Source organism: Hippocampus comes, unplaced genomic scaffold, assembly GCF_001891065.2.
Source record: "Hippocampus comes isolate QL1 unplaced genomic scaffold, H_comes_QL1_v1.1 scaffold85, whole genome shotgun sequence".
Classification (NCBI taxonomy): domain Eukaryota; kingdom Metazoa; phylum Chordata; class Actinopteri; order Syngnathiformes; family Syngnathidae; genus Hippocampus; species Hippocampus comes.
Window position 1 is genome coordinate 2183075 of NW_017805540.1, and position 22901 is coordinate 2205975.

Genomic DNA, 22901 nt, shown 5'->3' on the forward strand with positions numbered 1-22901 from the left:
ATCTGGCAGCTCTGCATAAAAAGTGGATGACCACCAATGCACCTCCTTTCTCCGCCCGTTATCAGCAGCAGCTAACGGCAGGAGGGAGGGACCAACCCGTCCACCCTCCCGTTGCACTACATGTTCTTCCTCCTAGCCCCGCGAAGGGCCAAAGTTTGCCAGCAACAATAGACGGAAAATAACGTCCAAAAATTTCAGGACAAACAAGTGGATTTTTTTTTGCCCCCCCCATCACCATCAAGACAATGGCGGCTCCGTTGAGCTGCATCGTTTTTGCTCTACTTTGCTGCTTTACGGTGAGTATGGAGCCGTTCAAAGTAGTCCCCGTGGCGAGTAACGGACTTTACTCAGGTGGGGCTTGCGTGCGGGCTTCTTTCTGGGTTTTCGTGTCAGGACGAGCCAGCACGTCACTGCCTCAAGTCCGAGTGGAATTCAGTCCGTTTGGCGCACGGAACAAGAAAAAGTGATCGCGGCGCTTTCGTGGCGATGTTTGCAAGGCGATATTTAAAGTCATGTTGTGATTTTTACGCATAGATAGGAGCGGAGTGTCTCCGGTATAATCTAAAATGGAAAAGTGGAGCCAGCATGACAAATTTCAAGCGTAAATGACACAATATATTGAGAAGGAAAATGAAATGTCAGGGATTTTATAGTACATTAATCAAGTAAGGAATACGTTTTATAAAGTGAATTTAAAACCTAAAATGTATATTTTTCAACATTGACAATTGTGGACTTTCTTTATTAATTTCTAACGTATTTTGAACTAATTAAATTAAAGTAAAACGTATTGCGATTTTTTAAATATATGGACAACAATGACAATGTCAATAGGTACAAAGCATGCAGATTGTGAATTTATTTTTATTTTAGTTTTTTTGGGAGTGGGGGGGGGGTAGATATTTAAGATTGAGTCTGTTGACAAATACATTTTATGCTATTTCTTTATGTATTCAGCTTTGATTATCATGACATGTGCAATGTCTATAGTATTAATAATTGATGCTCATTTAAGGTTTTATTGTTTAACATTGAGAATAATGGCCTATATTGACGTGTGAAAAATATATATTTTTTTACATCAGTACCTATCACAATGGTCTATTAATACATTTATGCATTTCCATTTTATATCCTCATAAAAATATTGATGCATACAGGTAATGTGTGTGTGTGTGTGTGTGTGTGTGTGTGTATATACACACACACACACACACACACACACACACACACACGGCATATATATATGTATATATATTTAAATACACACACACGTTGAGATAAACTGACTCCCAAAAAATAACATCCGTTGGAATATACAGTATCTAACTTGAACACTTCACACACATGTATTGACTCTGATGCAAAGTAGTTATAATCAAGGCAGTGTATTTTTGTGGATTAAAATGTGATCTTTTGTAGGCATTGTATTTGAAATACCACACTTGTGACACACTTTTTATGATGTGAATGTTTCTTCCCACTCCCATCCCCTACCCCCTCCTTGTGCATACCTGCAGGTTGTTGCCGTGCGGGCAGAGGGAAATGGGCTGCACAGGCAGAAAAGAGATTGGATTCGTCATCCCAGGCAGCTGAAAGAGAACCACGACTACTCCGGCATAAACATTGGCAGAGTGAGTGCTACTTTTCAGACAGAAGCAAAAAAGCGCAAAAGACTTGTGGTCGTGTACCTCCTTACGACTAGGGCTGCAATTTATGATTATTCTCATTGATTAATCTTTCAATTATGTCGATAAATCTGAAAATTTTTTTTTGATTTCCATCCCCCTTTTTTTTCCTAAAATAGGGCATAATTTCAAATTATGTTCAATGTAGATATTGAACAAACATAAATTAATAATGACTTCTGTCTTATGTTAAAGTGCAAAAAAAGTTGATCATTGTCAAAGCAAATGATTTAACACAAAGATGATCTAAAATAATCCATTACTTTGATAATCGATTCGTTGTCAATGAATCTTTGCACCTCCACTTAAGACAAAAGCTATTTTGCTGGATCAGCTTAGTTGTATGTTGGGTTTGGGTAACTATAGTGTTGGCGCCAATGGTACTGAAAAGAGTGGCAAAAAAAATTGGATGAAAGACGTGTATGTGGGGTTTGATGCTTAGTGGTCGCTTAATTATCGTCATCATGGTATAAATTGAAAACCACTGTAACCGCTTAGATACATTTAATATCACATTTGCTCCCATTATGGCAACATAATAGCCATGGTGAACCTATATTTTAGTGAAAAGTTGGACCGTAGCCTGGACACCTCTTGGCTTTGTGTTAGCACTGAATGCTAATGGTACTTTTCAGAGTCGTCACCAAAGAAAGGAGCCGTCCTATGTAACAACTGGCTCGCATTTGTTCATGTCATTGAGAAGAGTGAGCTTACTCTATAACGTATTGTGTTTGTGTTACAGATTCGCTCCGATAAAGAGAACTTCACGACCATACTGTATTCGCTCAGGGGGCCCGGTGCTGACGAGCCTCCCATTCGCGTATTCGGGGTGGACCAAAGAACTGGCTATTTGAAAGCCTATAAAGTCTTGGACCGAGAGGAGATCGCCTTTTATGATGTAAGATCGCTGAGACTTACTTTTTAATGCAAAACCAGACACTCTGTCAAGCCCAAGGTTTCTTTTTTTTTTTTCGTTTTAGTTAAAAGGAGTGGCAAAATATGAAGACGGGACTCGTGCCGAAAAGGACGTCGACATCAGAATTACTGTAGTGGATGAAAATGACAATATACCTATAATTAAAATGGGACAAGTGGGATCTGTCAAGGAATCATGCGCCGCAGGTATCCAACGACATCTGCTTGCTTCAACTTATCGCAAAGTTTTCAGTTTTTTTTTCCTGAAACCATCAATCGGTCGGCTCGCAGGGACACTTGCCATGAGTGTGGTCGTCACCGACGCAGATCAAGAGGACACCATCAACTCCCAGATCTTCTACAGCATCGTGGAGACGAGTAGCACTGCCGGCATGTTTGCCATCCACTCTCAGACCGGAGATGTGTCGGTTCTGCGAAACACACTGGACAGGGAGGTGAGGCGCTTCAGTGGAAACCCGCCAATGGCTTTTGGCTGAGTTTGTTTCTTGTGTTACCAACATAACGAATGACCTCAGCTCATCGAAGCGCTTGTTCTCTCACGGACATGAAAGACTTGGCTGCTGAGCCTCGTTGGAGTCCCTTGGTAACCAAATCTGCAGCACCAAAGCACCTTAACAGTTACCATGTGTTACAAATAGTGGCTGGTTGGAATTAGCAGTACTTGCATGACAGGTCAAATTTATATACACTTTCTGCCATGTATGCAGCGAGTGATTTTTGTAAATGCGCTCAGTGTTGACTGAAGTGAAGCGTGAATGACTTTGGGTTCATTGGATTGTGATGACCGGGTAAAAATCACATCCACATGATGATGTTTTTTTTTTTTTTCTCAATGTTCTGTAAATGGCGGCCCGGTAGTCGAATGGTTAGCACGTCGGCTTCACAGTAGTGGAGAATAACTGAAGAACTTGTTGCTAAGTGCTGCACGATCAAGTTGAAGCGGTTTGGAAAATGAATGAATGAATGTTCTGTAAATGCCCGAGGCTCTTTTACTATAGCTGAAAAAGAAACGTATTCAAGGATCTTTAAATAGTCAACAAACACATTTCTATTTAGAATAAATTTCAGGAGAGTTAAATTAGCGGTAACCCTGAGGATAAAAATAAAAATGTTCGGAACTTTGAAGCTCACAAAAGTGTATTTTTTGTATGTGCTGTATTCCTTCAGACAAAAGATACATACAAAGTGGTCATCAGAGCTTCAGATTTGAACGGACAAGTTGGAGGAAATGTGGGAATGGGGGAAATTGAGATCAAAATCCTGGACATAAATGACAACATCCCCACTCTGGAAAAAGAATCGGTACGTCAAGACAACATCACGATAGGTTTGAAACAATCCCTTGGGCGCACTTGAAGTTCCTGGTTCCTGTTGTGTGCAGTATGAAGGCAGGGTGGAGGAGAACACCGTCAATGTGGAAGTGCTCAGGATCCAGGCCATCGACTTGGACCTGGAATACACGGACAACTGGCTGGCCGTCTTTCAAATCATCTCAGGAAACGAAGGGGGCTATTTTAGCATCACCACCGATGCTCAAACCAACCAGGGCATAATAATGATTCAAAAGGTAAGCAATTTGAAAGATGTGCATTTCAAAACAAATCACACTGGCTGGGTTCAATTCCCACTTGGTTACAGTGTGAATGGTTATCATTTCTGTGTGTCTGACTGGCCACCAGTCCAGGATGAAGCCAGCTTTTCACTCAATGTCTGCCAGGATAGACTCCCACTCAGCCAGGACCTTAACAGGATGAGCGGTTCAGAAAAGAAATGGATAAAAACTGTAAAAATCAACCCTGTACTTGTGCTTTGCCATTGCAGGAGCTGGACTACGAGGAGATAAAGTCCCTCAATTTGGGGGTGGTAGTTTCGAACAAGGCCAAGTATGATTTCGGAAGCTCGACCTCCACTTCCATAACCTCAAAGTCGTACTCTGTGAAGATCAACGTGATCAATCAGAAGGAGGGTCCTCGCTTCCAGCCGTCTGTCAAAGTGGTGACTCTGACCGAGGATCACACCTCCATCTCCATCAATTCAGTCATCACCACCTACACTGCCATTGACAGCGACACGCACCAGACTGCCACCAACGTGAGGTCTGACATCTTTTTGTCCGAACACACATCGCATGCAGTTGGAGCGCCTGACTAACACTCAGGGAAAAAAACCTTCTTGTTCTAGGTACGTTAAATTCCGCGACGACGACAACTGGCTGATCGTGAATGAGAAAACTGCCGAAATTAGGCTGAATAAACTTCCGGATCGAGAGTCCAAGTTTTTAATCAACGGAACATACTACGCCCAGATCATATGCATTAGCGAAGGTGAGTTTCGTACAAATATGATATGTTTTGTGTCTTCATGTTTTGTGTGGAGGCACGATGAGCTCGTGGTAAGCACAAATATCAACCTCGTTTTTCTTCACTCAAGCCTCTAAATTGCCCCTAATTGTAGACATGAGTGTAAGTATCTTTTTTTTGTCCCCAGTCTTGCTCTGAGAAAACTGCCGAAATTAGGCTGAATAAACTTCCGGATCGAGAGTCCAAGTTTTTAATCAACGGAACATACTACGCCCAGATCATATGCATTAGCGAGGGTGAGTTTCGTACAAATACGATGTTTTGTATCTTCATGTTTTGTGTGGTGTTACGATGAGCACAAATGTGATAAGCATAAATTTCAGCTTGGCGTTCCCCTATGCTTACCTCGTTTTTCTTCACTGAAGCCTCTAAATTGCCCCTAATTGTAGACATGAGTGTAAGTATCTTTTTTTTGTCCCCAGTCTTGCTCCACCCACAATCATACAGCTAACGAAATCGGACAGAGATGTTTAGCGATTTACGTTGAGCGTTATGCTTCCTTGCGTTGTAAAAGTGTCCTCAAAAACCGCCACGGGGACCATCGCCATTCAAGTGAAGGACTTTAACGATAACTGTCCCAGAGTGACCACCACTAGTCACACCATGTGCTTCGGCGAAAACGTCATTTACGTCACGGCCGTAGATAAAGACGAGTTCCCCAACTCGGCTCCGTTTGAGTTCACGGTGCATTCGACGAGCAGCCAAGGGAAGTGGTCAGTGGAGCATCTCAATGGTAAGACCAAGTACCAAGTACGCAATTCTTGACTACATTTTTCCTATTTACACTTTTTGTTTGGCGCTACAAGGTCCATTTTTGTAGCGCTCACTGCTCAGCCATTGATGCAGCACAGTCATCAAGATGGCCAAACACACATGCTAACGTTAGCTTGCACTCTGACACTCCGTCGTTTGTGTGGACCAATGTTAACATTAGTGTTCCTTCGCTGACAACTATCTTCGCTCACTTACATGCCGGACAAAATATGTGATAGAAGAGTTTCGCGATTTTTCAAACGTGTTCGCTGTCTTCGATTTCAGAAACGACAGCAATTTTGCGAGATCAAGAGCACTTGTGGGCGGGCGAGTACCGAGTACGCAATTCTTGATGACATTTTTCCTATTTACACTTTTTGTTTGGCACTACAAGGTCCATTTATGTAGTGCTCACTGCTCAGCCATTGATACAGCACAGTCATCAAGATGGCCAAACACACATGCTAACGTTAGCTTGCACGCTGAGAACTCCGTCGTTTGTGTAGACCAATGTTATCATGAGTGTTCCTTCGCTGACAACTATCTTTGCTCACATGCCGGACAAAATATGTGATAGAAGAGTTTTGCGATTTTTCAAATGTGTTCACTGTCTTTGACTTCAGAGACGACGGCAATTTTGCGAGATCAAGAGCACTTGTGGGCGGGCATGTACAAAGTGGCTGTTGAGATCAAGGACCAGCAAGGAAAGTCGTGCGCCGATGTTCAGATGCTCGATGTGGTTGTGTGCACGTGCGAGGCAAACACGAGAACGTGTACGGCCCACATCGAAAGGCGTTCGGACTTTGGCGTTGCAGGAATTCTCCTTTTGCTGTTGGGATTACTGCTACTGCTCTGTAAGTATGTTTACCTGTTTTTGTTTACCTTGAATGTGGATTATGGTTGTTCTTCCATCTAAATAATTTAAATTAAATATTTTTTTTCCAGAGTTGAAATATCATAAACCGTTATTACCCGTATGGGCAATGAATAACATTTTAGTACTTGCCGTATAAGTCAAAGAATATTATTGAGGTGTAACAAATGCCTCTTGTCTCATTAATGGAACATGATCCTTGATTGCTGTATAAAATGAAAACAACCACAAATGCGACGTCATATGTTCAAACTAAGGTTTTGCTAGCACTCTCCTTCCAATGTGTAGAAATGCATCACCTGTCCTGTTGTTGCGTTGTCTTAGTGGTGCCTCTTCTGCTGCTGTTCTGCCTGTGTGGAGGAACCGCAGCAGATTTCAAAACCATTCCGTTTGATACCAAACAGCAGTTGATCTCCTATCACACAGAGTGCCAAGGAGAAGATCGGGTAATGGGATTTTTGTGGTTAGTCAATAACAACAAGAAAACAAAAAGCCTCACGTGTGACAGGTTTTGGGCTTTTATCCTATAGGAAGTCCCACTTTTCCACACACCAGATGCTGGACAGGTGACTATTTCCAAGGACATCAACACCTTTGGAGGAAACGCCTACCTCGGGGGACTGGTTGAAGGGGGTGGAGCACTCATCTCTGGCAATGAAAACTGCATCTTAACAACAGACAATGTGCACCTGTACAATGAGTACAACCGGTTTTCTGGCCATGGAAGGATGAACAGCATGGATGGCGGGATGATGACGGGACAAGGTCACTTCTCCCAGTACAGAGGCGGGGCCTTTGACGACTTGGCGGTGTCTGATCACTTCCTGCAGGAATACTATTCCAGTGTGAGTACCATACAACCTCGGGAATTGCAACAGGGATGGAGAACCTTTTCCCTCTGACGACTACACTGAAGGGTTGACAAAATGTAATATGCCAGTCACTAACAGTAGTACTACACATCACTGTGAAGACCTCGAAATTACAGTCAAACCTCAGTTTTCGAACGTCTCGGTTCTCGTCCAATTCGGTTTTCGACCAAAAATTTAGCGGTTTTTTTTATGCCTCGGATGACGAACAAATTTCGGTGCACTTGAATGCACCATTTGACTTCCTCTCGCCTTCCTTACACGAGGAAGTGACGCTTCCTCGTGTTGCTTTCCATTATGAGCAGACGTGTTCAATAAACATTTTTATTTTAAAAAGAGCGTGGTTTCGGTTCTCGAACAATTTTGGTTTTTGAACAGCCTTCTGGAACGGATTATGGACGAAAACCGAGGTTTGACTGTACTTTGCTTCTAACTTGTCCTAGAGACAGACAAAGACAAACTTGATTTTTAGCCTTCTGCAAATTAGAACCTCACATTCCATTATTTTTCACTGCGCCACCTGGTCTGTTTTTGGAGTTGCACAGTGGGCTGTATATGGCCCACGAGCTTTCGCTTGCCTACCTTTGAAATACAGCATCATCAAGTTGAACTCAACTCTATAAATGATTGTTGTGTTTCCTTGCAGAAGTCCAACCATGCTGCCCAGCAGTCCCAGGAGAAGGATGCCATACTAGTCTATGACTACGAAGGTGGCGCGTCTCTGTCAGGTTCTGTGGGTTGCTGCAGCCTCCACGAGAACGACAACGACTTCTCCTTTCTCGATGATCTGGACCCTAAATTCAAAACGTTGGCTGAGATTTGCAAGGGGTCAGCTCAAGTGGATGCGGGCATATGTATCCATCCAACAGTTAGACCCGTGTCTCCAGTCAGGCCCTCCACAAAGAAGCAAGTCCAGACTCACACTGAAACCATTAGAGACAGGGATCAAGTTCATGTCGACACTCTCACCACCTCCAAGGTAACGTCTGGAACGTCCACGATTGTCCAAGAGGGTTCATCCACACTCTCCAAGGTGCACGTCCAAGACAACGTCGTGATTCCCAGCCAAACGCTGCTCGTGCAACAGCCTGCCTTGTACTATGCCGCCGCGCCCATGTATGTCGTTGAGCCCCAGTCCCAAATGGTGCTTGTTGCCGGAGGCGCGCAGCAGGGAGTGGGGCAGGTTGGACTGACGCAAGGTCTGGTCCAAGTCGGGCAGCAGGGAGTGGGTCAGGTTGGACTGACGCAAGGTCTGGTCCAAGTCGGGCAGCAGGGAGTGGGTCAGGTGGGGCTGACGCAAGGCCTGGTTCAAGTCGGTGGCCTCCAGGGATCTCAAGGCATGGTGCTTGTGGATGGGCAGGTGGCTCAAGGAACCTTACCAAGACAAGTATTGGTGGTGGAGAATGCGTCTACAGGTGGGGGCCACGGTGCACAGGTGGCCCTTGTCCAGACCGGTCAGGGATCGAGCGAGCAAGCAACCTTATCTAGACAAGTTGTGGTGGTGGAGAAGGGGTCTTCAGGCGGGGGTGCGCAGGTAGCCTTAGTCCAGACGGGTCGGGGATCGAGTGAGCAAGGATTGGACGTCAGGGGTCAACGTGTACAGGCTAAGAGTTTCTCACTGCCTTCTCAAGATTCCACAGGGTCAAAGGAGGACTTTGTCCTGAAAGCCACACCCAAGTCGCAAGTCGGCCAGAGAGTGGTGGTGCAGCAGAAGAAGGTGTCGGTCACAGAGAGGAATATAGAATCTTCATCGAGAGCTTAAAGTTCATGTTTGCTTTCGGCATGTTCACTGGAAACACTCTATTCACTGTATTCATTCTTGTACAGCCTACTGGACATGTCAGTCCATGTCCTCCATTCTTGATGATTAAAATCGCCTTTGGAAAAAAAAAACATGAACATGCACTAGGGATCTTATGCAGTTCCGGTGTTGATATTTTTGGTCTTGAACTAGTGATCTAGTGACTCGATACATTGAAAGAAATATTGGATACATCGGAAGAAACCATCAAGCTTACATTTATTGTAAGCACTCAATAAGGGAAAATCTGTCGAAATAATTTATGGGGGGGCGGGGGGGGGTGTTTGCACCTCCAGCTAAAACAAAGAAATGGGCTTTGTCTCATTTTACGGCAAAACTAGCTAGCTAACGCCAACTTCAAATCGAGACCTTTTTCGTATCAGTGGAAAGAAGATCGGGTAGTTATTATCATCTCATTTCATTTTTTCATGGGCAGACTTCAAACAGTCAATTGCTGAGCCCTTTTTGAACCCTGATGGTAGTCCAGCAGCACTGAAACACTGTCACAGCTCAATTAAATTGCATCTGGAACGAGTTCCATGCACAGTATTTTGATCTTCCGTTATACGGAGGCGGTGGCTTCAATGGCGATTAGCGTCACCGAGGTTGGGCCATAGTATTGTGTGCATCCGTGTTTACGTTGCCGATTTAGTTTTAAACTCCAGTTTCACTCAACATACATTTTGACAGACCATTGTTTAAAATAATCATCATATTTTGAAAAACTACCCATACAAATAATCTACGACACCCAGTGAATAGATGGTGTTGCTGTATCAATACCTTACCCTTAAGAGAGAACAACACAATGGTGATATCAATAATTGATCCCATCCTTTTCCACTACACATTGTAAGACCATTTAGTACAGTGCAGTCGGAAGAAAATACTGTGCTTCAGTTTTTTTGTTAGGTTTTTTTTTCTTTTAAATTCTGAAAGGCTTTGAAGCAGAATCACCCCTGTGCTGCATCTGCGTTTTCAGCTTGAAATACTCACCACCTCAGAACGATTCTGTTAATGGCGTCTTTGTCCACTGACGGTGGACAAAGGCGCGTTTGGTGTGGTTCTGAAAAATGATCAGTTTGTAATAGATTAACTTTAGGCCTTCCTGGAGTTGACCTTGTGCGTATTGAGCGTTAGTTATAGTGCAACTAATCAGTTGTTTACTTGCGGTGAAATACTGTAATACTGTAATAACTGAACTGTAATAACACAAGCACTTTTGCAAACAAAAAAAAAATAAACTTTTTAAAAACAAATGATTAATCCTGCAATTAAACCTGAGTAATGAATGCAGTACATTTAGTTTTCTTTTGCACTCCTTCCTAGTTTTATGTTGTTTAAAGTTGTGTATGTGTTTTGGTTTAATTGCTTTTCCTGGCGATAGAGAAATATTTCTCTCCTTGCTTTTGATACGCAAATGTTTGATACAAGTTCTAACATTCTAAATGTAAATAGCCTGTATTGCGTTAAAACCTGCAATTTCTGTCATAATAAAATTGAATAGAAAGCAGTTTGTTCCCTCGGCCTCTTCATTTCTGACGCATGAGAGAATATGCAGCAATGCTTTGTTCTTACTAGTGTCTAACGTTGAAATGTGGAAATATGCAGTGGACAACTGCTTCCTTGTCTGAAGTAGAACATGGGCAGGCGGCCATGCCATAAAGCAAAAGAAAGGTTGAGGAGATGAAATCAGATTTCCCTCATTCCTTCATTTCTCCAGTTGACTTGATCGTGCAGCACTTAGCAACAAGCTCTTCAGTTATTCTCCACTAAATTTGACCTGCTGGAAGAAATATCATCAGCATGCCAGAGCTTATTGCACAACAATGCATTATTTTCCCTCAAAGTACCAAACTCACACAACGAGTTACTGCAAGTGACATCTTGAGGATCCATCCATCCATTTTCTGGGCCGCTTTGAGTGGGTGGGGGGGGGGGGGGGCTGGAGCCTATCCCAGCCATCTTCGGGCAGTCGGTGGGGGACACCCTGAACCAGTTGCCAGCCAATCGCAGGGCACACAGAGACAAACAACCATCCGCACTCACACTCACATCGAGGGACAATTTATAGGGTTCAATCAGCCTGTCATGCATGTTTTTGGAATGTAGGACGAAATCGGAGAAAACCCACACAGGCACAGGGAGAACATGCAAACTCAAAACAGGGAGGGAGGAGCTGGAATCGAACCTGGTACCTCTGCACTGTGAGGTCGACGCACCAACCATTGGATCACAGGGCCACCCTTAGCAACAATCCGTTCCAATAACTTTATTTCCAATTATCATAGAAAAGAACGGATCTGTTCCTTCTTCCTTGTTGACAGGGCTCATGCCTCACATTTTTTTAAATGAAAGGCGTCCTCGCTTCTTGAGGTAACCTGACGTACAAGGTTTCGAGCAGGGGTGCTCAAACTTTTTGGACCGAAGATCGACTTTTCGATCAACCAACCTCCCGCGATCGACCCGTTACCGCGCACGCACATGCCATGATGAGCAACAGCCTGACACGGAGGCATGCGAGGCACTTTTGCAGCCTGTTACTATCGTAGCTCACACGTACCGTTTTGAAGTGCTTCCCTCGGCCCTCTAGATTCCTATTCTTTGCCCGTGCCCTCGGTGAATTGTACACGAAACAAACTATGAATGAGAATAATGACAACAATAAAAGATATAGCCTAACAGCTCTGATCACAAGCTGAAATTGCAGACTGCTGAGCGCTAACAACTTCCGGTAACGCAGGTCACACGCCACCGTAGGTTTATTTTTTTCATACTTTTTGTCAAAATGAGACTGACAGGACGCAGTGTACATTAACACAAAAATATCATGCACAAAGACACACAAAATTGTTTTTTCTCCTCGACACACCTCGCGATCGACTTGGGACCAGTCCGTGATCTACCGGGCGATTGCGATCAACGTAATGGGCACCCCTGCCCTATATGAACTTTAGTGTAAAATATTAGAATGAAAGTATTTGTGAATGAGTTATATAATCCAGTAGAAGAGCTAAAATTATGAAACATGAGATATTATGTAACTTAAACTCTCAAAAATCTGAATGAAAACTGAGCTCTCATACAAATTCGCGTTGTGCCGCCACTTGTTCGAGTCTATTAGCATGTTTCGAGTCAGCAAAAGAAGCCAAACCAAGTCACGCGCGTGGAGAATTCCGACTTGTGCAACATCATCGGTGTTCCGCTGTACTTCAAATGCCCCACCAACACACACTCCCACCTTCTGATCTACAATAGATCAACAATGAGTCAGAGAGGTGACCCGTTGCTACTTCATCAGCTCTCAAGATTCCGCTGAAATTCGCATGTGTCACACAATCAATTATACAATTCATAAGATTGTGTCTGCCGGAGTAGTTGTTTTTTTAAAATTTCACTTCCTTTGAACAAAGATTTGCTCATCATCAGATTGTGTCTGCCGGAGTAGTTGTTTTTTTTTTAATTTCACTTCCTTTGAACAAAGATTTGCTCATCATTTGACCAAAAAGGACTCTTGTACTCGCACTCACGCTTCTCCAGTTCTCTGCGTGCGTGTGCGTGTGACGTCATCAATCATGTCAAAGCAAATATGTTCATCATGAGGCGTTCGTCCCTGGCTGACAGACCGGAGAGGGTGTGGCCGCATTTCAAGAGCGTCCGTGCTCATCACGTCTGCTGATAGCGCTGATCCAGCATTTGCAAACTTGTCGATGAGTAACTGCTTCAGAACGTTTCGGCACCTCCCAGTTTCATGTTGGTATGACAAAAACAAAAATAGAAATATTTATTTGTGATACAAATTCGCGTTGTGCCGCCACTTGTTCGAGTCTATTAGCATGTTCCGAGTCAGCAAAAGAAGCCAAACCAAGTCACACGCGCGTGGAGAATTGCGACTTGTGCAACATCATCGGTGTTCCGCTGTCGTTCAAATGCCCCATCAACACACACTCCCACCTTCTGATCTACAATAGATCAACAATGAGTCAGAGAGGTGACCCGTTGCTACTTCATCAGCTCTCAAGATTCCGCTGAAATTCGCATGTGTCACACAATCAATTATACAATTCATCAGATTGTGTCTGCCGGAGTAGTTGTTTTTTTTTTAATTTCACTTCCTTTGAACAAAGATTTGCTCATCATTTGACCATAAAGGACTCGTGTACTCGCACTCATGCCTCTCCAGTTCTCTGCGTGCGTGTGCGTGTGACGTCATCAATCATGTCAAAGCAAATATGTTCATCATGAGGCGTTCGTCCCTGGCTGACAGACCGGAGAGGGTGTGGCCGCATTTCAAGAGCGTCTGTGCTCATCACATCTGCTGATAGCGCTGATCCAGCATTTGCAAACTTGTCAATTAGTAACTGCTTCAGAACGTTTCGGCACCTCCCAGTTTCATGTTGGTATGACAAAAACAAAAATAGAAATATTTATTTGTGTATTAGTGGGGTTTTCTTCACGTTATTCTGATTGGGCTTCACCACCATTAATGAACACATTAGGATGCAATGTTTTGGTGGTGTTGTTCGTGTCAGCCAGCCCCCTTCCTGGAACACTTCCCTTCAAAGTAAATAGGCGGACTGCACTCCCACTGCTCTATGCTATTATATTCGACCTCATTACTGTAAAGTGTCGTAATGACCTTTATTTAGTTGCTCTTTCCCAGAATTAGATAACATTTTTTGCAGATATTTCATTTCTGCTTTAAAATAAGACAGTTGCCGAAATGCATGTGTAGCCTTTATTTGCAATGCTAAACCTAAATTTTGATCAGACAAACAGCAATGTCAGCTTCAATCAGCGTTTAGAATGGGTCACATGTACTATGGAGAAGCTCTATGCTGACATCTATTCTTGTTCTCATACTGCAGGTTTGTGTATTTTCTCATTAATCCAGCGCATTTCTTTCTCGTGGCATTGAATCGATCGCAGCCGGACTGCTCTGTTTGTCTAAGATGTTTTACCTCGCATCAGAGAAGGATTCATCAGTTCATGCAACAAGGCTTGGTTAGGACGGACCAGTCTGAGTTGGTGTGGAAAACTCAAATTTGATGCTCCAAGTTGGAGGCAAATTGCACCAGAAATAGTTGGCTTTTCCACATTAGCATGAAATGATGAAGCCTTCTCAGATGAGAGGCGGAACGTCCAAAACAAAAAGAATAGTCCCGTGGCGATCGATTCAACGCCCAGGGAAGAAAAATGTATACTGCAGAGGTCGGTTTACAGTTCTCAAGGCAGCACCTCCTCAATGGCGGCCATCATCATCGTCCTCCATTTCATCTTCCTCGTACTCCCCCATCTCATCCGCGGTGGCATCCTGGTACTGTTGGTACTCGGACACCAAGTCGTTCATGTTGCTCTCGGCCTCGGTGAACTCCATCTCGTCCATGCCCTCGCCCGTGTACCAATGCAGGAAAGCCTTCCTGCGGAACATGGCGGTGAACTGCTCTGAGATTCTCCTGAAGAGCTCCTGGATGGCCGTGCTGTTGCCGATGAAGGTGGCCGACATCTTGAGCCCGCGCGGCGGGATGTCGCACACGGCCGTCTTGACATTGCTGGGGATCCACTCCACGAAGTAGCTGCTGTTCTTGTTCTGCACGCTCAGCATCTGCTCGTCCACCTCCTTCATGGACATGCGGCCGCGGAAGATGGCCGCCACGGTCAAGTAGCGGCCGTGGCGCGGGTCGCACGCTGCCATCATGTTCTTGGCGTCGAACATCTGCTGCGTGAGCTCAGGGACCGACAGGGCGCGGTACTGCTGGCTTCCCCTGCTGGTGAGGGGGGCGAAACCCGGCATGAAGAAGTGCAGGCGGGGGAAGGGCACCATGTTGACGGCCAGTTTACGCAGGTCGGCGTTGAGCTGACCGGGGAAGCGCAGGCACGTGGTGACCCCGCTCATGGTGGCGGACACCAGGTGGTTGAGGTCCCCGTAGGTGGGCGTGGTGAGCTTCAGAGTGCGGAAGCAGATGTCGTAGAGTGCCTCGTTGTCAATGCTGAAGGTCTCGTCCGTGTTTTCCACCAGTTGGTGCACGGACAGCGTGGCGTTATACGGCTCCACCACTGTGTCGGACACTTTGGGCGACGGCATGACGCTGAACGTGTTCATGATGCGGTCGGGGTACTCCTCGCGGATCTTGCTGATCAGCAGGGTGCCCATCCCGGAGCCGGTGCCACCGCCCAGCGAGTGGGTCAGCTGGAAGCCCTGTAGGCAGTCGCAGTTCTCGGACTCCTTCCTCACCACGTCCAGAACCGAGTCCACTAGCTCGGCTCCCTCCGTGTAGTGACCCTTGGCCCAGTTGTTTCCCGCTCCACTTTGACCTGCGAGACGCATGTTCCATCACAAATAAGATGACTGTAAAAGTTTTGTGTCCGTCCTCAATGCCTAAATCTAGCCACCTAATCCTAACACTACCCGTCTAAGCCAGTGGTGTCAAACATACGGCCCGTGGGCCGGAACCGGCCCCCAAGGAGGTTCGATCCGGCCCGCGGGATCATTTAAAAGTGGAAAAAAAATGCATTAAAGACACAGAATGAATATTTTAAATAAAATGCAATTCGTGGATTATCCGCTAGGGGGGCACACTGTTTTGATCACAGTAGACGACAACATTGTTTTGATTGGGGAAGAAAACAGCAGTCTCAGTCTGTCACCGAGATAGACCCAATGCAGCAAATGATATGAAAGCACCAATCAAGGTTTCTTGAGACCAAAACAAAGGAAAGAGATGATATTTTGGTGATTCATAGCACAGTATGGTATAATGTTAATGGTTCGGCCCACTTGACATCTACCGAGTCCGTATGTGGCCCGCAATGTGAAATGAGTTTGACACCCCTGCTCTAAGCCTTAAATGTTAACCCTAAACCGAAACCCTAACACCCTAACCGTAACCTTAAACATAAACCCTAACCCTGACCTTAAACCACATCCCCCTTGTTCTATATTAACCCCTAAACCTATCCCGAACCCTTAACCTGAACCCACATATCTCTAACATTGACCAAAACACTAATCCAGAACCCCCTAACACAAACCCCCTAACAACAACTTTTACCGCTAACCCCAACCTTAACCCTCAACCTAACCCAAACCCTAAACCCTAAACCCGCTAACCCTTGTCATCCTAACCCTAATCCTCCTAACACTAACCGTAATTCTTACCCTACCTTACCCACCCTATCCCGATCCCTAACGTCTGGGGCGTTATCTTCACAGACTGTGCACATGCGTTCGGCGTAAAAACTGGTGCATCTTGATTTTCGTGTTGGGGCAAGTCTAATTTACCAGGCTGGATGTGATGTTTGATCTCACAATTGACATCAATAATCATGCCAAAACATTAAAAAACACTTACAGTCATTGCTTTCTGTGGGCGTAAAAAGCAGGATTACAGGATTTCTCATTCAATAATCTTCAGCAAAAACTAGGCTGAGCTAGAAATAGTTCCTGTCTCACGGTTTCCTTTTGGCCATGATGAGAATCAGTACAACGTGCCAGTGGCTTCGGGCCCTTACTTGTTGCTGATGATATTGGCAGCCCTTCCCTTGTGACCACCGGGAGAGCTGACAGCGTGTCACCTAGCGCCACGCCAACAATGCATCACTCCACTCGCACAATACCGTGAAGGGTTGCGGAATGTGTCGGGTGCTCTCGGGAGACTCACACAGTTACCGTGTGTGTGTGTGTGTGTGTGTGTGTGTGTGTGTGTGTGTGTGTGTGTGTGTGTGTGTGTGTGTTTGACTCAGGGGAGAGGAGGGCGGGGGGGCTCATAATTACTCACCAAAGACAAAGTTGTCAGGCCTGAACAGCTGGCCAAATGGACCCGAGCGAACCGAATCCATGGTCCCGGGCTCCAGGTCCACCAGAATGGCCCGGGGGACAAATTTGCTGCCTTTGGGATGACAAAAAGGAGAGAGCAACTGAGTGATATCATTCCTCACTTAGTGACTAAATGTCTCTCCATCTGTCTCTGACTTATTAAATTGCTCGTGTTGTTGTTGTTGGGTTTTTTTTTTTTTTTTTTTCCCGATACACCCTTTTCGTTGAGCGTGCCAGCAAAGGGCTGCAACACACTGAATTGCTTCTTCCAGACCACTGGGCCTCTTAAAGTGCTGAGGTCGGCATAGTCGGTTCAAGCAAGGCCCTTCCCAAAAATGTGTCTTCCTTTCAAGCCTTGTCTTTGTTGGAACAATGAGCCCCTGTGCTCTGCAGTCACCAGTAACCACTTTTTGTCCCCCATCGCAACTTTATGACTTTTCGCAGAAAAATGACTATATTTTCAGAACATCGCCACTTTTTTTTTTTTTTTGTGGTGGGTGTCTTAGAAAATACCTATGTCGTTACTACTATTACCAAAAAAAAATATATTTTTTAGTATTCTATTCTTCTTAACAAAATGAAAAATAGGACTTTAGTCATGTAACTTTAAAAGTATGTCTAAAACATTTTGTCTGAAAATTGTAATGGGCACTTTTCTGTTGAAAAACCTTGTGTACTTGTCTGTTAGTCATCTTTATATAAATAACTTTTTCTCATAAATCACTATTTTCATGTTTTGTTTTTTTTTTTACTTATTTTCTCTTGAAAGCAATATTACCTATTTCATGTATCATTGCTATTTATTTGTCACAAAAAACATTGCCTCATTTACATACTATTGTTACTTGTTTGATATTTGTTTTTGCCTCAATAGTACTTTTAGTTCATGTATTGTAATTATTATGAAAATATGTCATTGTATTTTAATAGTAGTAAATTGTTAATACGATGCATATTATTCTTATTCCTTTAGGGTGACATTGGAGATTCATCTTGCGACTGCAGATGACAAATAGCCTGGCTAACTGTGACGTATTTATTCATGTGTACTGTCCATGATATAAATCAATAAAATAAACATCTCAACCCTGTAACTTTTTCAATTAAAAAAAAATTGTAACATTAACACTTTTTCAATGAAAAAAAAACCCAAAAAGTGTAAAATATTTGATAACCGGGACATTTTTACGGTGTGCAACATGCAATACGCATTTCTGACAGCATCGCAATAATGAGTATGGACTTCAATATGAACTCTCAGGACGGATATATGGATGGATGGAGAGATAGACAGACAGGCAGTCCGACAGCTAGCTAGCTAGTTAGCTAGCTAGCGAGAGACAGACAGATAGACAGACAGCTCAATAGATGGATGGATGGATGGATGGATGGATAGATAGATAGATAGATAGATAGATAGATAGATAGATAGATAGATAGATAGATAGATAGATAGATAGATAGATAGATAGATAGTGATTGACTGCTGCTGCCGGCTGAGTGAGTTGTGACCTAAGGTAACCCCACTGCAGCAAGTGCAGGAGGCAGCGAGATGAGACGCGAGTGAAGATACCTGTGCTTCCTATGGACACACGGGTGGAGGTGGACATGGAAATGGAGACAAAAGAAGAAGGGAAGATTTCTTTTTTTAGCTGCCGTTTACTCTCCTTAATTGCGTTCATTTGTGTCAGGACCTACTTTCTCGCGGGGAAGGTCATGCGTTTATAATTTGGGGTTGTTGTGTACCTGAAGCCTCGTTGTAGTACACATTGATCCTCTCCAGTTGCAGGTCGCTGTCGCCTTCGTAACTGCCCGACGGGTCGATGCCGTGCTCGTCGCTTATCACCTCCCAGAACTAGAAGACAACAGTTTTGTGCAAGTCTCACATTTTCCTTTCCTGGACATGTCCCAGGACTTTTGTCCACATTCAAGTCACGTCTTGTAGGTGTCCCAAAAAACCCACATGGCCATGATTGACACTTCCAGAAGGCGCTTTTGTCCCCATTTTCTGTGCAGGATCTGAGACAAACATTCACAGATGAATGAAATTTGCTGTCTTTAATTATTTGGTTTGGTCTCACTATATTGGTTCTGTTTTAATTAGTCCAACGTGCATTTTTTAATAACTTAACATACCAGCTTTTGCGAATAATTGATGTAACATTCACATATTTATAATGTAACATACATGTTTATTTTGTCATTAATGAATGTAAAAAAGTTTTACAACCCAACTGATTTTTTTTTTTTTTTTTTTACATTCCTTAACCTACCATCCATGCTTTTGAGCTCATTTCGTTCGTTTGACATATGCACATGTTTTTTTCCCCTCCTGTAGTAAATCTAAGATGGGACTGGAATGGGAGGAGGGGGGGAGGAGGTAAGCCAGGAAAACACACAAACTCCACACAGGAAGAAAATTCAAACCTGAACCTGAAAACTGTAAGGCATCTGTGACAACCACTTAACTGAGCTGCCTATATGTTTCATAAAACAACAACACCCCTCAAAAAAAAAGAAAATAAATAAAAAACGGAGATATTTTGGGACAGGAAGAGCATGACACACAAATCCAGGATTCTGCATCCGAACAGAACATCCAAGATACAAAAGCCACGCCCTTGGCGAGACCTCCATTCAGCAAGTCCGCATCTGCTTGGTGTCAAAATGACATGAAACATTCATCTCTTCATAGATTACCGAACCCGAACTTGACTTGATTACAACTGAATTGTTGAAACATGCAAAATCGTCCCGTAAGAGTGAAAGTGACAACTCTCAGCATTTGACGAGTTGAGTACCTTGGCGCCGATCTGATTGCCACATTGTCCGGCCTGGATGTGAACGATCTCCCTCATGGTGCAGGGCGCTGCGCCGATGGACGATGGCTGACTGGGTGGGTCGTGTGGTGGGTGGGTCCGCTCTTGTGGCGCCTCGGCCGACGTGTGCTCGTCAGTGTCGTGGGGCTGCGCCGCGGCTCCGAGTCAGCGCTTCCCTCGGACACGTTATTAACAGTGCCGGATGGAGGATGACGTCGCAGCATCTTCAGCATCCTCGGCAGCCAATGGCAGAGCTCGGCTGTGACGCAGCGGACCCCGAGCGGCAAATGTGCTGCATCATCATCAGCAGCATCGGCCTGCCTCGGGAACAAAATGAGGACGTTCTATGTCGAGCAGGTGGGACATGAGAGAGTGAGAGTGAATTTCCATCTGCACGTGTCGATAACATGACTTGATCTGCTACGTAATGTGCACTCATCACATTTTCTTTGGATGATGTCACATCAAATCACCGCACTTCCTGGGTGAATCAGCTCTTTATATCAACACACTCTGGACAAATAATCCAGTATAAGGCAAAACAAAATAAAAGAAAAGCTTTACCTTTGACCATATTACGGTAGGCCAATCAAGACCAACTATATATTACTTTGGAATTTAAATTATGACACTGAGTTGTTTTGTAAATGGTGACGCACAAGGAAGACGCACTGTCACGGTGGAGGTGTAGCTAGCAAGCTAGCTACACGCTGTAATGGTGGAAAGTGGACAAGTAATTATAACCAAGTAAGTCGTGATTGCACTGTATAGCCTCTGATGGAACATCTATCCATCCGTCCATTTTCCGATCCACTTTATCCTCAAAAGAGTCGCAGAGGGTGCTGGAGCCTATCCCTGCTGTCTTCGAGCAGTAGGCGGGGGACACTCTGAACCGGTTGCCAGCCAATCGCAGGGCACACACAGACAAACAACCATCCACGCTCACACTCAAACCTAGGGACAATTTAGAGTGTTCCATTAACCTGCCACGCATATTTTTGGAATGCGGGAGGAAACGGAAGTACCCGCAGAAAACCCACACAGGCCCGGGGCGAACATGCAAACTCCACACAGGGAGGCTGGAGGCGGAATCGAACCCTGCAACTCTGCACTGAGAAGTCGATGCGCTTCTGATGGAACAAAGGTGCTCAATTGTTCTATATTTGGAGGGGTGAGGGGGGTTAACTTATGTGTTAGCGCATCACTCGCCACTATTTTAGCCACTCCTCGAAAGCTTATGTGTGATATTAATTGACGACTAAAATGAGGGACATTTTCGCTTTAATTATAGTTTTTACTACTTTAGTGATGTCAATGACCACGTCCACAACAGCGCAGTCCTCCTTCTGCTGGCCTTGCGTCCTTCTTTGACTAACAGTAGAGATAATAATGAAACTACAACGGGTGGAATGGCGGTCGATTGGTGAGCACGTCTGCCTCACAGTGCAGAGGTGCAGGGTTCGATTCCTGCTCTGGCCTTCCTGTGTGAATTTTGCATGTTCTCCTCGTGCCTGCGTGAGTTTTCTCCGGGTACTCCGGTTTCCTCCCACATTCCAAAAACATGCATGGTTGACTAATGGAACACTCTAAATTGTCCTTAGGAGTGATTGTGAATGCGAATATTTGTTCGTCTCTGAGTGCCCCCGGCGATTGACTGTCAACCAGTTCAGAGTGTACCCGCCTGCTGCCCACATGGGAAGACACATGGGATAGGCCCAGGCACACCTGCGCCCTGATGAGGATAAGCGGATTAGAAAATGGATGAACGGATGGATGAATGGATAAAACAACAACAACCTTTACTCATCGCACAGTGGATAACTTTGCAAACCATTCAATGAACCCAGCATGCTTTTGTTTCTTAAAGTGGAAGGAAGCTGGAGGACCAACTCCACTTACAGGAAGGCCGCGGCTATGTTCCGAATCTCAGATCTCAGGCCTGCGGGGTGCCCGCCCCACCCACAGGAGCACCTTGCCGCTGCTATGACAATATGAAGACAAACTAATAAAAAGTGACTGATATGATTGAGCCAAACTGAAGAAGGAGATGCAAGTCAAAGTTCTCCTTTTGTCTCACATCCTGTTTGGCTGGGGATTAAATGGCGGCTTTCAAAGCATGTTTACTCCATTCTCTTTCTCCCAGGGCACGCGCGCGCGCACACACACACACACACACACACACACACACACACACACACACACACACACACACACACACACACACACACACACACACACACTGCTACTTTTTTACTGTTCTGGCGAGTTACTCATTAAACTGCCCTTTGTCCTCTACGAGCCAAGCAGAGGTTGTCTTCGGCGGGATCTCAATCCTGTTGTTGCGTTTTGGGGGAAGTCTTAATCATGCTTGTGTGTGTGTGTGTGTGTGTGTGTGTGTGTGTGTGTGTGTGTGTGTGTGTGTGTGTGTGTGTGTGTGTGTGTGTGTGTGTGTAGCTTTAAAAGGATCTATAGCACTGCTGAAATATCCATCACGATGCAGTCAAGAAAGACGGCTACAGTGGAAAGCAAAAAGACAGGGCATGTTCACAGCGGGGGCATTCTTCCTGCACGGCGGCCGGTTGCCAAGCAACTTCATTGTGTTCCCTGCAAGGAAATTGTCCAGACAGGATTTAGAGTTCAGAGCAGGATTTGGTTACGCGGAGTCACACAGAGCGCGATTCATTCTTACTGCGCCTCGCTGATGCAGCAAGGCAACACACAGCAGCCGTTTAGGTCTTCGGCTCCCTTCGACGTATTCGGGACCCCCGCCCACGACGAATGCTGAGTTTCGGTGGGCGTGAATTGGGTTTCTCATTTGCGGTCGAGTCGTTCTTGCATTTCTTATATATTTGGTTGAAAGAACAAAATTAATAGAAACAAAATAAAAAATGAAATAGAAAATCCCAATTGGAGCCTTTTTTTAATGATGTGAGATTAGAATTATTAGATCGCGAATACATTAATCCAATAAAAATGATACTCTAT

The 22901-nt window shown here is 44.6% G+C and overlaps 2 protein-coding genes across 7 annotated transcripts; one reads left to right on the forward strand and one right to left on the reverse strand.

Moving 5' to 3' along the window:
• Positions 1-72: 72 nt before the first annotated feature.
• LOC109521342 (desmoglein-2-like) lies at positions 73-10794 on the forward strand. 5 transcript variants are annotated; one of them, XM_019879164.1, is made up of 16 exons: positions 73-296; positions 1521-1634; positions 2431-2586; positions 2669-2810; positions 2895-3058; positions 3792-3926; positions 4006-4191; positions 4446-4720; positions 4806-4863; positions 5136-5220; positions 5496-5717; positions 6361-6591; positions 6936-7057; positions 7142-7456; positions 8127-8664; positions 8707-10794. In XM_019879164.1, the coding sequence occupies exons 1-16, from the start codon at positions 246-248 to the stop codon at positions 9240-9242; spliced, it is 3330 nt and encodes a 1109-aa protein (XP_019734723.1). In that variant the 5' UTR covers positions 73-245; the 3' UTR covers positions 9243-10794. The 5 variants fall into 5 exon arrangements, with proteins under 5 accessions (XP_019734723.1, XP_019734724.1, XP_019734722.1 ...); XM_019879165.1 differs by having other exon boundaries at positions 8127-8651; positions 8703-10794; XM_019879163.1 differs by having other exon boundaries at positions 4806-4868; positions 5141-5220; positions 8127-10794.
• A 3211-nt stretch (positions 10795-14005) lies between these two features.
• LOC109521377 (tubulin beta-2A chain-like) lies at positions 14006-20548 on the reverse strand. Of its 2 annotated transcripts, XM_019879218.1 has the most exons (5): positions 19899-20548; positions 18844-18952; positions 18671-18679; positions 17060-17170; positions 14006-15596 (listed from the first exon to the last, which is right to left on the reverse strand). In XM_019879218.1, exons 1-5 carry the CDS (start codon positions 19953-19955, stop codon positions 14524-14526), a joined length of 1359 nt encoding a protein of 452 aa, XP_019734777.1. In that variant the 5' UTR covers positions 19956-20548; the 3' UTR covers positions 14006-14523. The 2 variants fall into 2 exon arrangements, with proteins under 2 accessions (XP_019734777.1, XP_019734778.1); XM_019879219.1 differs by lacking the exon at positions 18671-18679 and having other exon boundaries at positions 19899-20536.
• Between the last annotated feature and the right edge of the window lie 2353 nt (positions 20549-22901).

Bases quoted from the DNA above. Each gene is read 5' to 3' on its own strand.
- LOC109521342 (XM_019879163.1), top strand. From the start codon at position 246: ATGGCGGCTCCGTTGAGCTGCATCGTTTTTGCTCTACTTTGCTGCTTT. The intron at 4,869-5,140 runs GCTGAATAAACT...TGCCGAAATTAG, and splicing joins GAGAAAACTGCCGAAATTAG to GCTGAATAAACTTCCGGATC. The intron at 7,457-8,126 runs GTGAGTACCATA...GTTTCCTTGCAG, and splicing joins TGCAGGAATACTATTCCAGT to AAGTCCAACCATGCTGCCCA.
- LOC109521377 (XM_019879218.1), bottom strand. From the start codon at position 19,955: ATGAGGGAGATCGTTCACATCCAGGCCGGACAATGTGGCAATCAGATC. The intron at 18,953-19,898 runs GTACTCAACTCG...GTTGTCTTCTAG, and splicing joins GCAATCAGATCGGCGCCAAG to TTCTGGGAGGTGATAAGCGA. The intron at 15,597-17,059 runs GTGAGTAATTAT...TGCGTCTCGCAG, and splicing joins GCCTGACAACTTTGTCTTTG to GTCAAAGTGGAGCGGGAAAC.